This window comes from Corvus moneduloides, chromosome 4 (assembly GCF_009650955.1).
Source record: "Corvus moneduloides isolate bCorMon1 chromosome 4, bCorMon1.pri, whole genome shotgun sequence".
In the NCBI taxonomy this organism is placed as follows: Eukaryota; Metazoa; Chordata; class Aves; order Passeriformes; family Corvidae; genus Corvus; species Corvus moneduloides.
Window position 1 is genome coordinate 25,282,596 of NC_045479.1, and position 17,784 is coordinate 25,300,379.

A 17,784-nucleotide genomic window follows, 5' to 3' on the forward strand; every position below is an offset into this window, starting at 1 on the left:
GCCCAGGAGAACTTCCTGAAATCTGAGCTACCCGCTGTGCTTTCTCAGCTTGTTGCGCTGCTTTAGGAAGTCTCTTCACGTCAAAACGCCTCTCCCAGGAAGCACCTTGGCGGCCATTTGGTATCAGCTGGTGAGGACCTGGGGCAACTTGGTTTCCCTGGCAGCATAAACCTGCCTTGTGCTGAAGTGCACAGCTGTCCACAGCTGTGGCTGTTCCCTCAGCCGGGTTAGCTCTGAGAACAGGGCCACCGTGGCTGTTCCAGTTATTTAATACTTTGCACTCCAACCACTCCTGATACATTTGCTTGATTGCTGCTTGGATAGGCAGCAGCTGTTGTCAGGAATAAAATCTTTGTTACTGGCAGGAAAATCCAGGAAATTTTGTTTGAAGTTTAGAAGGTAAGAGGCTGTGGGCACTGGCTTACACTCTGTCTAGAGCTGCCATTAAGGTCAAGGTTTTCCTTTCAGTTTTAAAATTTAATTTTTAAAAAGTATTTTAAAATATTAATTTAAAAATACCTGTTTTCCAGGTATTTCATGTGGGGCTGTACTAGTACTTGATAGCAAACCAGCACCGCATCTGAAGAACACAGCCAAAATAACCACAATCACACCTTTGTTACAATCCCCTTCTGTTACAAGACCTCTTCTGTACTGCACTGATACAGACTGTTACACAAACAGCAAACTGTGTGGTTTATCATTTGGATGCCATCAAGAAGCATGCAGACGGCTGAACGGAACAGAATGAGCCAGACATTTTAGGCAGTGCTACATAATCCTCACCACTATCCCCTCTGAAGCTCCAGAGGAACCCAGCCATGAAGTCTACTTCTTAGTCTACTGCTTTTTTCCCCTTCTTTCCCTTTTGAAAGTAGTATCAAGGCAGTCAGGGAAAGACTTTTTCCCACATTAAAACTCTTGTTGGCCATCTTCTTCAACAGCAGACATCAGACATTTCATACGTGCACACTTAGATGAGCAAGGGCTGAACAAAACCTGTGCTGACAGAACATTTTCATTCACCTCGTCCAAGCTGTGTCAAGCCTCAGGAGCATGGTTTTAAATACTGTGGTACCTACAGAAGAAAAATTTTCCCAAACTTAAATAGGAGTATTGTCTGTGGCCAGTTTGAGCAAAGGGCAGTGGCCACCACTACTTCCAGTAGCAGCACCTGGCACAAACAGCTTGGACAATTCCTCACACTGCATTTCCCATGTGGGACCAGAGTGAAGATGGGGACTTCTGGTCAGCTGCATTGGCTGGGCAGCTGTGTGGGCACACGCAGTCAAACAGGAAAATGTGTTGTATTTCTTTTTATTGTAATAGAAAAAAACCCACAAGTAAATCAAAACATCACTTTCTGCCTAAAGACATTATTAACAGTTTTTAAATGGCACGGGGGAACCTCAGCAATACAAGACAGAATAGTAAGTGTGGGCAAAAGGGTTCTGTTCCCCTGTCAGGAACAGAAGTTCAGTTTCCCTGCCCCTTTGTCCATCAGCTGGCTGAAGTTTGTCACCTATATACACTTACACTTCTCACTCTAGTTTATTTTCCGCAGAGTGGAACATTGAGGGCACAGTCCTGCAATTTACACATAACCATCTTTGGAGAAATAGGTTTCCTAAGAATCCTACAGGGTACAGGGGTCTCATTACCCAGTAAGACCAAGCAAAGAGGGTTCCCTCTTCCAGTTCTTTTGCCACAAAACACAAGAGTAGGTCCCGAGCCCAGGAGACCCCCAGGAGCTCCTTGACTATTGCAAACAATGTATGGCTGAGTGAAATTTTACCCAGTGACCTTAAAGAAGGAGCATTATCTCTGCAAAGGGGCTGCTCAGGAGGGGAAAAGGCAGATTGCAAAATGCATGGGGTGAATGTCTTCCTTTTCTTTCATGCCCCCTGAGAAGATGCAAAAAGTCCTGAAGTAGGCAGCCAAGCAGAAACTAAGCTCAGGACATCTGAAATGGTGGACATACAGGGCATATCCTCATTGTGTAACATATCCCCATTGTGTGTGGGGCAGAAACCATGGCACCAGTGCTTCCATCACAGGCAGTTGTGCCTGAAGTGATAGTTTGCTGAAAGGCAAGCAAGCACAGCTGTGCTGCTTGCAGTACCAAATGAGCACAGCAAGATGCTGGGCTGCACTGTGTCAGCTCGAGTGTACCTGCTCAACTGAGGAAGCTCCAAGATCTCTAACATGATCTACAGCATTTTGTGGCACAGTCATGAAAGGCTGGTTACTCTTCACAAACATGTAGGGGAAAAGACTGGAGATAATACATACACTAAACAGGAAAACTAAGCTATGGCTTAGCAAAACCAAACACCAATCCTTCCTCCAGGAGCATCAAAAGGCATTCATAACTGACCTTCATAGATCGTTTTCTGCAAACAGGACATTTTGAGGGGGAAAGATTGAAAGCTTTTGTATAGAGCCATCTGTACTAACTGCTACAGTTATCTCCGAGTCCAGTCCATCAAATGAAATACTTAAGGAGAAGTTGATGGCACGAGCAGAGAATGACAAGGAAAAGAACCATCTGGGCTGCAGGGGCCACTGCTGTGTACTGAGAGCAAGTAAGCACAAAACCGCAGAATGGCCTGACAATCCCCTATTTCCATCCGTGCACTGGCTCCACAAGGTGCAGGGCAACAGAGTATTTGACAGTGACAAAATGGCAGTTTTCCTCTATTCCAACCCTTCAAAAATACAAACCGTTATAGTCCACACAGAGCAACAGTGTGAGAAGTGTATCCATCTGCATTATTCTGGGAGAAAGAACCCAGCAGAGGAAAGACATCTCCTTTAGGTACGTACGAAGCTTACAGTGCAGGAAGTTTGAGATGCAGGACTGAACTTGCAGGAATACTTTTCACAACAAAGCACAGGACAAAGGGCTGTACATTTGCATAGATGCTTTTTTGGCAGCATCTGGGATGTGCAATCCCCATTTATGGAGCATCAGCAATATTCTGGGGTTTTGTCTGATGTCTTTCTTATATTCCTTCCTAAATGTAACTGCTACAAAACTGTTCAGGAAAGTAGTGTATATACATGCATGAAAAGAAAACATTGTGCCTATTTTTTCATTCCCCTGTTCTTTCCCACTGCAAGTAATTGCAAAGCCCTAGAAATCTTAAACTAGAAGATGCAGTATTGATACAATCAAAGGTTAACCTAAGGACAGGACTGCTTCTGCCATGTACCCCAAGAAACTCAGTTGTTCCATAGAAAAGCTTAATTTTACTCCTCCTCATTTTCTTTACATTTGGGGAGACCTAGCACTTATTTCTCTTAAGGAGAGCCCTGATGTGCTTGACTGCTTTGGAAAGGGCAGCACTATAAATGAAAGTTGGAACTCCTACTGGGTCTGCAATTGGATATTGAAGGCAGGATTGGTCCAACTGGTATTATCATGCAGTTGCCATGCTCCTCCTGCCTTACTGTACTGTAACTCTGGCTTTGCATGGGAAAAAAAAAAACCCAAGAAAACACAGTTCTTATGCAAAGGTGAATAGTTAACAAGATTCTGTCTATCTGCTGATAAGCTTGTATGTGAGAAACGGAAACATTTCACTTCATTTTACTTTCACCTGAAATTTGTCTCTACCACTTCTGCTCATGAGATTCTGTTCTTTCAGCTGGTTCTTTCCCATAACTCTTGGATCTGGCATTACAAGGCTCTTGGTAACCTTCAGCTCCAGGCTCCCTCCCACCACAGCAAGTCCCACTGAATTTCAGCTTCTGAGTGTGACACTGACACATGGTTCAGTTTCATCACTTTTGCTATACACCTGTGCCACTGCAAGTATTCTAATCAGATGAGTTCAGCTCTTCCCTGAGCAAATGTCAGTGAAATACGCAGACTAATCCTGGGACACCCTCACTTCCTAGGCTACCAATACTTGCTCTGCTTTTTTTGCTACAGACTTTAGCAAATACCCCCATAATAGAGAAAGAGATGCAAGTCTGCAAGGGATGGCCAGGACATCCCCTTATTTACTTCAAGTTGTGTAATGGGCCGTTGAATCCTCATGGAATGAATTTCCACTTACCAGCACAGGAGTTATGTAGAAAGTGTCAGCCTACTTGGACAAGACAGCCTTTATAAATTAGTATAATACTATTAGAAATTATGGCAATGTTTTTGGTAGCATTGTCTTACATGCACCCTGATAAATCCTCTCCCCAGGAAATTTTAAAACTTGTCTTGTAACTTCTTTAGAGTTAATTCTCATGAGAAATTATAAAATAGAAATCTGGTAGATTCATGTTTAAAAACAAGAGGCCTGGTGAGGCTGGGCACACTGGGTCACTCCTGTTAGCTCTGTCCATTATGTCTGCTGAAGGTATTTCCTCCAGGTGGCTGGATCTGGATGGAGTCCAGGAGGGGCCTTAAAGCTTGTCCAAAAGGTCTGAGAAGGTAAAGAAATAAACATCTCAAATAGTTTACTTGGTCAACAACTCCCATTTACCACTGAAGTGCACTCCCTTCCTAGAGTGCAATCAAACCAACATTCTAGAAGCAAATTTGAAGACTTCCACTACAAAGTAAAGCAAACTAATTTAACCTATTAGTTTACTGTTCAATAACTAAGAAACTTAAACATGATTTTATATAAGCTAGTTCTGAGTCCTAACATGCCTAGACTGCTAATGTAATACTGTCTGAAACTAGCTCTCAGTGATTCATTCTACTTAAGTGTGCAAACAAAATCCCTGTTATGCAACTGCAGTATTCCATTAAGTACATCAATATTGAGGCCTGCCAGAAGAATAGCCTCTAGCTTACTTAAAAGGCAATGGTTCAACACTCACAGAATAATTTCTGTTGCAATCTGTAGCACCTGGTTTGTCTTTCAGTAAAACTCACTGTTACAGACTTTATCGAATTTTGAGAGATCTGAAGTGCTAGGATTCCAGGGTAGAAGACACACGTCTCACAAATAATGTGCTGTACCACTGTTATGAGAAGTAAGACCTAAATGATGGAGCTCACGTCATCCTACTGGGATCCTCACTAGCTGAGAGTTAAAAAAAAAATCATTTGAATTACCAGGCAGGAATTCCTAATTTCCTTTTTTTTTCATATCGTCTTTTTCTACCCAATCCTAGCTTTAAAACTGCAGCATTGATTTTAAAATTGTATCTCCCCTGCCTCTTCACAAGTAAACTGACACCTCTGCTGCAATTATGGTGCTTAGGGAAGTGATTTGTAACAGACACTGGTTGTTCAAGAGGGAAAAAAAAAAAGCCCTTGCACTGTTTCCTAAAACTTTCCAAGCCTGTCTGGTCACATATAAGAGACCATCACAAAATAACCTGTTTAAGTTAAAGGCAGAAGAACAACCTTCTCCTGTCTTCTCCGGAACACCAGCGCCAGTTAGCACTTGTCATACAGTGTTGCAAGTGCTGATGTAAAGAAAATTGCATCCTCTCCTTAATCTTATGCTGGTTCTCAGACAGATCCATCAGAAACTGGTACTGCTGGCTCTGTCAAATGTTTAAGCATTAGCATGAAGCAGCTACAGAGAGGAGGGGCATTCATACTCACGTGGCAAGGACTTCAGATGGAAGGTCAGTGATGTACGAAGGGATTTTTTTTCCTGTCAGAAACTGTGCCACTTCATTACTGAAGGTGTTGCAGTTATGTTCAAAGAGGTTATAAGACTCTCCTCTGTGCCACAGAAAAGAAATTGAAACGTAAAAACACAGATTCAGCCATAGATCTTATGAGCAGAAAAACTTACACCCTTAGTGAAGAACATCTCCCTATATTAGCACTTCCTCCCCCCACCCCAAAGAATTCTGAGGCAAAGGTAAAATACAGACATCAATTCATCCTCAAATTCAATTGAATCAGGGTGGAAAATGACACCTCTCCACATCCCTGACTTTAATACAACCATTTTTGGGAGAATGAGTGAGGTCATGTTTCTTCAGTTAAAACCAAAGCAGCAGTAACGAGAAATCACAGGAATTATTGACACTGGAAGATACCCAGAACACTAAATGTTATGGTTTCCTATTCTTGTGAGAAGTAGAGTAGACTTACAGTCAAGACCTTGCTTCTGCTCATGTGAAAGTTGGCAGCTTTACTACAGTGACTACCTATGACTCACAGGGCAAACTGCTATTTACTGAGAAATTTCATTTTCCCTGGTGATTCTCTCAAAAGCATTTCAGGCATTACTCGATTTTACAAAAAACAGTGTGAAAGACTTCCCAGAAGAATGCTTTCCCAGCCTAGCTTGAGGCTGGCACACCAGAGGGTTGCCTAGAAGGTAGCTCCTTGTGTATTGGTGCATCAGTTCCAGTCCACATTGGAAGAGCACCAAACGACAGAGTAAGCAGACAGAAGCTCTGTGAGCTGGATTGGTTTCATAATACCTTCCTCCATTCTGCACCTTTTTGGTATACAGGTTTTCCAGTACAAGCTGTTACTTACCGGAACATAGATTCCCCCAAAGAGGAAAGGTATTCCAGAAAAATTTCTTCAGTGACTTCAGTGTTCCCCAGATCAACAACTGTGTCTGGAGGGCCAAGAAGTGTCCCTCCCTGTAAAAATGAACAGCCAGAAGACAATGTCAAATGATCAGGCTGAATTCTTTTGGAGGACGCTGCTGAAGAAAGCTATCATGGTTTGTCCAGGCACAAAAGAAGGAACGTTTGGTATGTTTGTCTAGCAAAAAGCCCTGCTGGCCTCCTTTGTTCTGCACTCAAGAGAATGAGAAGGAACATGCAACTTCCTTCTCAGCTGGTAAATTTGGCTCTTTGGGCTGAAAGCTCTAAGCTATGGTAAAATTCTGCTTTAGAAGCCTGTTTGTTTTACCTCTGTAAGAACAGAAAGGTCTGAAAAAACATCATGGTTTGGGGTTTTTTTTCACTCTTAAAAAGTCTGCATGTAAAACTTAATGATACAGAATTGGACAAGGTGTCACTCTGGCAAAGCAGTTGCAAAACGTGTTCCAGATAGAGAGACTCTACCAGAAGAAGCAACCCCCAACTTGTATTGAGTTGGGCTTAAACCCACTGTCCATGCTCCCTTACCCTCAGTACCCTGGGAAACCATGACAAGCAGCTGGCCTTAGCATCTGTCTGAATTTAGAAGTCTTTTGCTGCTTTTCTAAAAGACAGTAACACAAGCAATTCTGATCAGGTAACCCTATAAAAAAACTATCAGAATATTAAGTTTAGCTTACAGGTGCACAGCTGGAAATTCCTCCACTGCCATAGAAGAATTCATCCTTATGGACTATTATGGAGGTGTGCCTGCCACAGAGAACAAAAAAAAAGTTGAAATAAAGGAAAAAAGTAAATACCCTAGCACATAAATCACAGATAAATTTATGAGCTCAAGGACATAATGAAGGGAATAACTGAAAGAAAACGTCAATGTGTTTCTGTGAGTGGGAACAGGATCTGCTGGGACATGAATGGATATGGAAGCAATGATTACCAAGCCTACTGTAATTCTGCAAGCAGTTAGGAAAGAACAGGTTTAGCTAAGAGCCCAGGCATGAGCCTCTCTCAGCTAACGGGCTGAGGGTGAGGTCAGCCCTCAGAGACAGAACTAGCCCTGCTACCACACTGACAGAGACTTCTCAGTGGCTGAGAAGCTGGTCAGACAACCACTGGAGATGCATCAATAGAGGGGAAAATGGATGGACGAGGGTTAAGGGGTTTTCTTGCCTCTAAAAAAAACCCAAACAAGCCCTCTTCATGTGATATCAAAATTCTTGGTATGAATTATAGCAAAGTGAGGGATATTTTGCAACTGAATGTAGATACTGCTCTTGCATGCCAGGAGACTTGATCCTGTAATACCTTCTTCCCACCTACTCTTCTACTCTCATGTTTAGTCATGCCTGGAATTATAAGACAAAGTGCTTAGGACAAGGACACTATCTTACCCATGAAAAAGTGCACAGGTGCACAAAAACCCAACAACTACTAATAACACTCTTTTCCATGGGGTCCACTGAGCTTTGAACAGAGTGGTTTAACTGGCACCTGACTGTACATCATCTTACTGCCAATCTGTATTCAGGAACAAAAAGTGCCTTGGTCTCTCTTCCACAACAAAATGTTCTTAAGATCTGAAGCATATATAATTGCATATTGAAAATACTTCCTACACCAGTGTTTTACCAATGCTATTCAATTTAAATCTAGTCACTTACCAGATGCCATCCAGCTGTTTCCCTGTATGCAGAGAAAAGAAGAGTTATTAGCAATGTATTTTCTAGATTTCAGCCTACTTTCTGTCAATCACTTAGGAACCATGCTTATTATTTCACCATGACAGCAACACCAAAGATTTAATCCAGAGCTGCTTCTAAAAAATCCAGAATGTCTCTCAAAAACTACTTCATCCACAGTACTGTTGTATTTCTTCCCTCCTGGCAGGCAGAGGTGGCAATGCCATCCTATCCTGCTAGTGCTTACCTTCCTTAGGTGTTTTTCTACAGACCAAGAAAGAAAACATTTTTCTAAAATTAGAGTTTTCAATCAGGAGCAGAAGAGTTGAATTTGACAGATTCCATAACTGCAGGCAGCTGGCCAGCAGAGTGTATTCAGTTCTCTTTTTCAGTAACTGATGAGAGGTCTGACTTGAACATATGACCAGTGGTGGTAGCCTCTATAATCTAATCCATGGTTTCCTCCTTTCCCTCCCTCTTCCTGCCCTTAAAAATTAGTCTAAGTAAGAACTGATGTAGAAAAGTACACGGTTGAAATTTATACAAGTTATAAAACTGTGCGTTTTGCAGAACACAGCAGAGAAGACTTGCTTCAGGCACCACTACACTGATAATGTAATTGTGTCTTAGAGAAAAGGTCCCTTTTAAAATGTGTTTCCAGTTCCCTAGAAGCAGGAGACCTAAATCTCTCTGTTGTTCATGGTAGGATCTCAGGATTAAACCTCTTTCTAAAAGGTTACCAGCTTTTACTGCTCTAGGCTCAATTATTTTATCTATCATAACCTAAAGGCTTGGTCCCTGGTACCCTCCCTTTGGAAGCTTGTAGGCAGCCAGTGCATGCTGTGAGAGATGTGCTATAACTTTATTTCATGAACAAGGTACACAACCCCCAAAAAGCAGATTTACTACAGAAAAACTGTGTGCATACCAGCATTTGGTGTTCTCTTGAACCCAAGCAGTAGACTGAGTACTCCTCTGCCACAAGAAAAAACAATCACTAACAGTTTTTTTCCACTCAAGTCTGAAGCAAAATAGGTACCTGCTTCAGATGAGGGTCACATAAGAGCAGAGGTGGGGAAAAGGCTGTTGTGACAACAGAGGTATCAGCTGAAGTGAGCACACATAGTTTTGAAGCAGGTGGACTGATCTGTCACTCCCGTGGGTCACAGCCAGGCAGCAACCACATTCCCTGTCAACCCATCGCACAGAAACGTAGGCTTGGACAGGATGAAGGCCAAAATAGAGTGGCAGTAGTGACAGATGCAGAACAGTGTGTTGCAGTATCTTAGCAGCATCTGCTGGCCCTTTAGCATGTCCCACTGTTGTGCTTCTTGATCCTTTGGCCGTTGTTCCACACACTCCCCATGAGAGGTTTCATCTCGCACTCTAAAGCTGCCAGGAGCCAGTGCCCTGCAGGCTCACCAGCAGTAGGGGTAGCAGGGTATTGTGCACTGACCTCTGGTTGGCTCTACCCTTTGGCTCTGCACAGTTAATGTTCTGTGTACCTATTAACAAATTATTACACGTGTGCTCACGACAAATAACTTTTTCACTAGAAACTTGAACTTTATCCTTCAGAGCAGAGAAACAAACCATTTCAAAGACAGCACATATTAGATTTGCACCTATTTTTTACATGATAAATTGAAAGAGAACATCTTAATATTTACTTTCACACACACCTGCAGCAAAAATAACAAAAGGCTTTCCAGAGAGCTGCCACTTTGTACCTAGATTCTGTATGCAGGTGAAAGAGTTACAGCAGACCTTGACAATGTCACAGGTGCTGCTGCCAGGACCTGCTCGTGCACCTACAACACCTACTTGAAAAGATCATTGCAGCTAAGGCTACACATTCGGCTGCTCTAGCAAGGTTGAAGCCAGCAGCTCAAAGGAGGTGACTCTGTCTCCCTGTTTGACACTTGTGAGACCACTTTGGGAATGCTGTGTCCACTTTTGGACCCCCACAGTCCAAAAGGCACTGACATACCAGGCTAGAGCACTTACTGAAGAGGAGCTGAGAAAACTGGTCTGTTCATCCTCAAGAAGAGAAGGCCAAGAGTCCATATTCCTGTCTACAAGTACCCAACAGGTATGGATGAAAGGGGACCCTTGCTCTACTCAGATATGCACAGGGAAAGGCAACAGGTGCTAGCTGGAAAATGGGAAATTCACAATTCAGTAGGAAGCAGGGAAATAATTTATCATGAAGGTGGTCAAACACTGGGGCAGGAGTCCAGAAAGCATATGGGATTTCAATCCTTGAAGATACTCAGAACTCTGCTGCCCAGGGCCCTGAAGAATCTGCTCTTGTGGGCTCTACCTTGAGCAGGACCTCCAGAGGTCCCTTTTCACTGAAGTAATTGTTGGATTGTATGAACAAAACCCAAGCAGAATTCAGGAACTGGACTTTGCTTTGGACTGCAGTCCAATCTTTACTGCTACACATGAAGTCTCTAGCAGTCCAAAGGCAGCAACTGCCAAGGCAATAACAGAACAGCTTTTGGCAAGTGAAGCTGCCTATCTTCACAAGGCAGGTCTGTCTGAGGCTGCTCAGCTCAGGCAGTTTGTGCCAACACCGATTTGAAAATCTTAATGAAGCTGCAGACCCACTATTTTTCCTTGGCTCCCGTAAGTCATTAACCAAGCTGGCACTGTGGAAAACACAAACCAGATCTGCAGCACTGCTGACAATAAGGCATCTGTGGTAGCTCTCCAGCCTGCTGCAGACAAAATAAAGTCCCTTTCTTCCACTGGTGGACTGTGCTTGGTCAGAGGCAGTGCAAGTGTCTCCAATGACAACACTGCTGGGGAATCCCATGCCTGAGAAACCTGCTGTTATTGACCACATATGGATCACCCAGAGACATCCAAGACTGAGAACTTTTGGTAAGCTGCTGCAGTACCCCAGGCTTCACAGCTGGCTGTTGTAATTTCAACTCAAAATGAGCCACAGAGGGACAAATCAGTGGCCACCAGTTTCTGAGGAACTCAGGCAGCTCCCTTTCCTGCTGCTCAGCAAGAATCTCAGTGTTGCTTCTCTGTCATGTAAGAGGTTATGTACAGACCTTAATGGACACAATCAGCTTCCTCCTGAAGTTTTGCCTCTCACGGGGATCCTCCTCTACGACTCTTTTTGCCCTTTCTCCCACTCAGACACTGCACAGAACAGGTGACAGCTCACCACCACTGCCACTCCTGATAAGCTCAGGTAGAGCAATCAGGGCAGCCTGCACTAAGTTATGTCTTGCCTTCTGCTCGACATTGCCCACTATACACAAAATACGTTGCCCAGAGCCTCTGAAGGCTTGATACACTCAACAGCCCCAACAGCATGACCAAGCAAGGCTACAGGCTACAGCATTACTGTGAGTGCTAAGGCATAAGCTGTATCCAGGCCTTGCAGCAACACTTTCCAATAAAGCTGCTTCTGGCCGCACTGTCCAGCTTAAAACCCAGAAGCTCAAGCTTGCCATGAATCTCTCCAAATAATCCTACAGTGCAGTGGAACTCACATCCCATAGTCAATTGAGTGGACTGGAAAAAGGGATTGCAAACACTATCCAGGATACTGGCAGATACCATCATGTTTCATGTTCTTCCACTCCTTGCCGCAACACTCCAGACTCCTGTGGTCATTGCAATGTGGGTAGAACTGTGTGCTGGTACTGCCACCAAAACCAAGCCATTTTAGTCATTACCTGAGGCTGTCTATTACTATAGAGAGAAGTCTGATTCTCCACTAATTTCCATTGGAGCTGCAAAAGCCTTTGCAGCCTTAAACTGCAGGCATTACCCTTCACTCAGTACCTACAGCAAAGCTAATCCAAAGGATGCACATGCTCATAATGCAGAACAGGAATGTCCTGATGAGATGATGCTGTTTTGGGCACTTACTGTATCTGAAGGGAGGGCATCAAGAGAATGGATCCAGGCTCTTCTCAGTGGTGCCAAGAAACAGGACAAGAGGCAATGGGCAGAAACTGATGCACAGGAAGAGCCATCTGGACATGAGAAGAAGTTCTTTACTGTACAGGTGATGACACACTGGAACAGACTGCCCAGAGCAGTTGTGGAGTTTCTCTCACTGGAGATATTCAAGAACCATCTGGACACAATCCTGTGCAATGTGCTCTAGGATGACTCTGCTTGAGCAGAGAGATTGGACCAGATAACACACTGTGGTCCCTTCAAACTTTACCTTTTCTGTGATTCTGTTATCCAGGTAAAACAGGGAAACAGTAAGATGCTAATGAGTTTAAATATTTCAAGGGTCAGGGGGCTGTTGAACAGGAAAGGTGGGTGCAAATTTAGATGTTTACACTTAATCACACAACATTTCCTGGACGTGGCCAGGCTATCAGGTATCAGCTCTCCCACAGAAATTGCCTATGTGCCATCTCAGCCTGAAGTAAATGTGAAGCAAATCAGCTTAGTTTGATCTGCATCCATTCCAAGCTAATGCAAGTCAAGGTACCTTGTTTTTGTCTCAGACCATAACCATAAACATGAAAAGCTATTGTGTTGTATTTGTGAGAGTTTAGGGTGATAGCCTGTCAGTCTTTGGAAACATGATCACTAAGTCTTTTGGGTGGTTTTTTGCTTCTTTTTTGTTTGGGGATGGTTTTGTTTGTTTATTTACTTTTTTATTTTTCCCTTGCTGATGAGCTTCTGTGGCTCTTTCCTGAAAATACTCACTGGAACCTGGGGTAGACGCCAGTTCAGCATAAATCTGTGTGCTTAAGCATCTCAAAGATTCAACTTGTTTCAATAAGGCAGAGTATCATCTGGCACGTAAGCAAGTTTTTATATTTGCTATTTTATTTTCTTTATAACATTCGTAGCTCAAATGCTTTCATGGTGTTTACATGAGCCAGAAACCTATGAGAAAAATATAACATTCAAATACATTAAACAACTCCAGGACCCTCAGCTTAGTCACGGGAACATGGGGAACGAAGTAGTTAGATTAGTTTCTTGTAAAATCAATTCAGGAGACTGTAATTGTTTGGATACAGGGGTATTTTGAAAGAAGAAGCAAGCCCATATAATTTTAGAATACAATCAAAAAGGATTACTTCCATACTTGGATTTATCTGGAAGGCCAAGCACAAGGGAGATTAGATGCTCACCAATCTTTTTTATCAGCAGAGTAATTTATTAATCTTGGGGGCCAAACAATGTTGATTATTCCTGTGCATTTTAAATATCAAATCAAAGTGGCATTTGTACATTAACCAAATTATTATACTGAAGGGCAGAAGAGTTCTGAGACATGAGGGAAAGAACTCTCTATGCAGATGGGCACTTAGTTTAGCCCATTTGGAGTTTAGGCCATCCAACCCTCAGTGCAAAATCTACACCTGCTTTTGAGCTGTAAAGAAATAATAGGAAGCTCAGTATCTTTACCAATATATCTGTGCTCTGCAGTGGATGTGCAAGCCCCAGAAGACCATAAAAGACTCTTAAAAAAAAGTAGTGAACTGGTCTCCTGTGGAATCAAAAGTAACACAATTTGGTCAACCAGCATGTATATTTCTAGCAGTGCATTGCTTTGCATATTGTTGTAATTTCCTTAGGACAATCCATTAAGATTCCTGCCTTTTTTGAATTGAAAATCACTCTAATTAGGCAAGCACTGAGTCAAGCACTTTCTCCTATGTGCTACCCAGGGTACTCAACCAAAGCAAAAAAAACCTAGTGGAGAGGGAGGAACCTGCTTCAATTCCCTTCTCCTTGAGATGCCTAGGGAGACCCAGATGTAGGCTAGATGGGGGGAGGGTAACACACGCGATTTTATTGAAATCCCTGGCAAATGCTGGGAGAAAAGCTGATAGAATATCACGCTGAAGCAATTCAAAACTGTTCAGAACAGATGGAGAAGAGGCAGTGAAATGTGCTGACCTGGGAAAATGGAACCATGCAGAAGGCACCTCCTTTCAGTAGTTACCTTTCGCTCCAATTCCCTCTGGGCTGTTAAGTCCCTACAGCTGAATGCACCACTTAAAAATTTCAACCAAAACATACTGCCAGTCCACTCAACGTTAATTTATACTGCGCTGAGCCAAAGCCGCTGTGGTTAACCAAGCTCCCAGCTCATTCTGAGAGTCACAAAAGCAATACCCTCAGTTACAGGACAGGAAACTTTGAGAGCTGCGAGATTTTTCTTTAAGCCTATGATGCAATAGGATTTTAATCTTCCTAAAAGACTTCTCTGCCTTTGGACATCTATTTAGAAATCTGTGCTGCAAGCTGAACCATTCCCTCTTCCTCTTTACCCTCCACAGAATCAGGTGGATTATGTTTTCTGTCTCAACAACAGAAATCTTACTGCATTCAGGTTAACATTTCTAATTATTAGATCACGTAGCTGAACAGACAGATGTAGTCACAGACAGAGCGGGGGAGAGAGGACGAACAGTAGCTATTGAGAAGATGCATGTAGAGCAACATAAAAATTAAATGTGCTGCTTCTGATACCAAAGGCCAAATTGAACTACAATTTTCGGTTGTGTATACTTCAGAACAGAAATATTCCCTGAAAAATTACAGGAAACTTATGGAAAAGTAAGGAGAATAAAAGCAGTCTGGGTAGAAAAAGAGTAAACTTGCCAAGAAAAACAAAGATGTGCTCAAGGGACAAGGCTAAGTCACTCTAAAGCCTGCTATGAACTGTGCTAAACATCTCTCCCTTCCAGATTCATCATTCAACAACAACAGAGAGAACTGATGCTAAAAAAGTTAGTATAACATTTAGTAGTGAGAGCTGATCCTTGACGGCTTTGCGGACATAGACCACAGTACCTCTGGATCCTATTAGCACAACACAAGACACAGTGCAGCGATGCTCTCGCAGCGGTCAGTCCCATAAGACAGGATTAATCTCCCTCTGGCAAGAGGACCCGACCTGCTGTTTTCAAGCCTGACAGAAATTGATTTTAGCACAATCAATTGCAGTATTTATTTTTTTCTCTCTAAAATGTAACATGTATTTCAATATAGGCAGTGTTACAGAATTATCACTCAAAGCAAAAGCATTGTTTCAAACTTGGCATCAATGAAAAGAATACCCTAAGTAGAGATGCCAAATGTAAATCCTTTAAGAAATGCCTTCCTCTTTAATTCCTATGACTTTCCCATATGACCTACAGTTTATGAACATCACTAAAGAAAAAATTGCTGTTGACCATCTGAAAGTTGATATACAGAGAAATAGCAAGAGTTTTTTTGCTGTTCTTCAAGGAAAAAGAAGTCTATACATGAGGTAAGAAGAGTATTCTCTCAATCACTTGTCTCTTGGGGAGGTTTCCAAAATCACCTGGAACAGAGCTGAATGTCAATGCACAGAAGACACAGCTTGAAGGAAGAAAGAAAGAAAGAAAGATTTGTTTTATGGACAATCATGTCACTGGATCCATATAATCTCAAATATTCTGCAGTCTGCATTGTCACTGTGACCACGTGGGCCTAGTTGGCTGCATTCCACAAACACATCTGAACTCAGTTACCAGGCAGTACTAGTGAGCAGCACTTCCCCTACTACCCAGAAGTATTCAGGTTTGTAAGCTTTCCTTTTCCTTGCTCAGAGTCCCAGAAATTTACCACCAAACTATACCACAAGCACAAAGTTTTCAAGTTGTTGTTTGAATAGAATAGAAAGCACTAAAAACGAAGTCATGCACTACATGTTTTTATGTGGAAATTCAGAAAGCTACAAGATCCCAAGATTGACTTTGTAGGTATGAAGTGAGCTAAAAAGCCTTTGCTTTATCTATGTGAAGATCGGCATGGAGATAATTATAGTAACAACCTATCTATTAAAATCTTTGCTTGCACCAACACTTCGAAATAAGACTGGTTAAATTCTACTCAACTCGAACACAGGTTAATCATGCACCCATGTAATCTCAAGATTTATAACTCTTAGCACATGATAAAACATGGCTATTTCACCTAATAGGTGAAAAGTTACTTCCCTAAGGACTACAAAAGAAACAACTCTGACTACAAAAAACGTTTTGAGGTTTTCTAGTGCAGGAAAAACACATCTCCCAAGGTTGTTGCTGCTGTCTGGCTAACAGAGCACAACACACACGATCTCTGTAATATTTTCTTCTCAACTTTGCAAACCTATCATCGACATGCATGAAACCTCAAGCTAAGAATTGTCTGAACTTTCATTTTAAGCCTGCAGGAAATCAGAGAATCTCCTCATAGGGCAGACGAACAAAGTGAATGCCAACAAACTGTAAAACAAGATTACACAGAGCCATCTGTTCAGACACTGAGCCTGTTGAGAAGTCTCATCTCACACAGACTGCTGGTCTGACACGGGCCAGAATCTACTCGTAACAGGTATAAACCACTCTCTTGTTGCATTCCTAATTCATGCTCCCAAAACTTTAAGCAAAACCTGTTCCCTTTCCATCCCAAGTTTCAGCTTCGGTTGGAAACGCACACAATCTCGACGAGACATACAGCAGACTCCTACAAACTCTCTGAAGGAGAGGGCGGATGGCTGGCTGCACATCACCAGCCCAGCCCGGCCTCGCCACAACATAGAGCCGTTCGAACTCAATAACCTCGTGAACAGCAGGCGCCTTTCTTCAGCTCAGCCTTCCTGCCACGGCGCCACAGCAGCCGGGGAGTCGGGAGCTGAGCTGTCCCTCGCTTCGGGGGGCCCCGGGAGCTGAGCTGTCCCTCGCTTCGGGGGGCACCGGGAGCTGAGCTGTCCCTCGCTTCAGCGCCCAGGGAACGCTGTCAATCTGCCGTTAGTTAATACCACTCGCGCAGCGGCAACGGGCGGATGGGGGAGAAGAGGCTGGATCTAGAGCAGCTGGATCTGCCGCACTGACAAAGCTCGTCCCGAAGACAGCGGCGACAGGAATCCTGCAGCCAAACCCCGCCGTGTTCCCACGCACCGGGTCCCCGAACCAGCCCCGCACATCCCAAGCCGTGCTGCGCCCGCCGGACACCGCCGCCGCTCGGTGCGCCCGGAGGGAGCCTTCCCCGGCGGGCCGCTCCCTCGGGAGAACGATACCGGGTGGGGATCGCCACCCCCGGGGCAGGAGGCGGCGACTTCGCCCCGTTTGCCGGCGCGGCAAAGCCGGGCCGGTGCGGTCGGTGGCGGAACGCGAGCCCCCAGGAGGCGGCGGCCGGGGCGGCGTCGGTGCCCCCGCCGTGCTCTTACCCAGCATGAGGGGGCTGAGGCGCCGGGCCATGCCCTTGGACAGGTCGTACACATACAGCTTCACGGGGTGCAGCGCCAGCGGCTCCTCCATGGGGGCGCGGGCGCGGCCGCCGGGCGGCAGCCGGAGCCCTTGCAGACAAGGTTGAACGGCCCTTCCCTCCGGGAAACGGAGGGGAGCTGGAGGAAAGGGCAGCCCCGGTGCCGGTCCCCAGCGCAGCGGCACCAACCGTGAGGTGACAGACGGGGCGGAAGGGGCGACGCTGCCCGGGCGCATGCGCGGTAGCCCCGCGCCTGCCGGGCCGCCCCGTCACTACGCGACAGCGCCAGGGGGCGGAGCTACAGCCGGGGGGCCGGGACGGACAAGTTCCCCGTCATTGGCTGAGG

At 44.2% G+C, this 17,784-nt stretch overlaps 1 protein-coding gene across 1 annotated transcript; it reads right to left on the bottom strand.

The window, feature by feature from the left end:
* Positions 1 to 1,300: 1,300 nt before the first annotated feature.
* DESI1 (desumoylating isopeptidase 1) lies at positions 1,301 to 17,689 on the bottom strand. Its single transcript, XM_032107786.1, has 6 exons — positions 17,401 to 17,689; positions 8,193 to 8,214; positions 7,212 to 7,281; positions 6,458 to 6,567; positions 5,564 to 5,686; positions 1,301 to 4,424 (listed from the first exon to the last, which is right to left on the bottom strand). The coding sequence occupies exons 1-6, from the start codon at positions 17,672 to 17,674 to the stop codon at positions 4,331 to 4,333; spliced, it is 693 nt and encodes a 230-aa protein (XP_031963677.1). The 5' UTR covers positions 17,675 to 17,689; the 3' UTR covers positions 1,301 to 4,330.
* Positions 17,690 to 17,784: the final 95 nt, after the last annotated feature.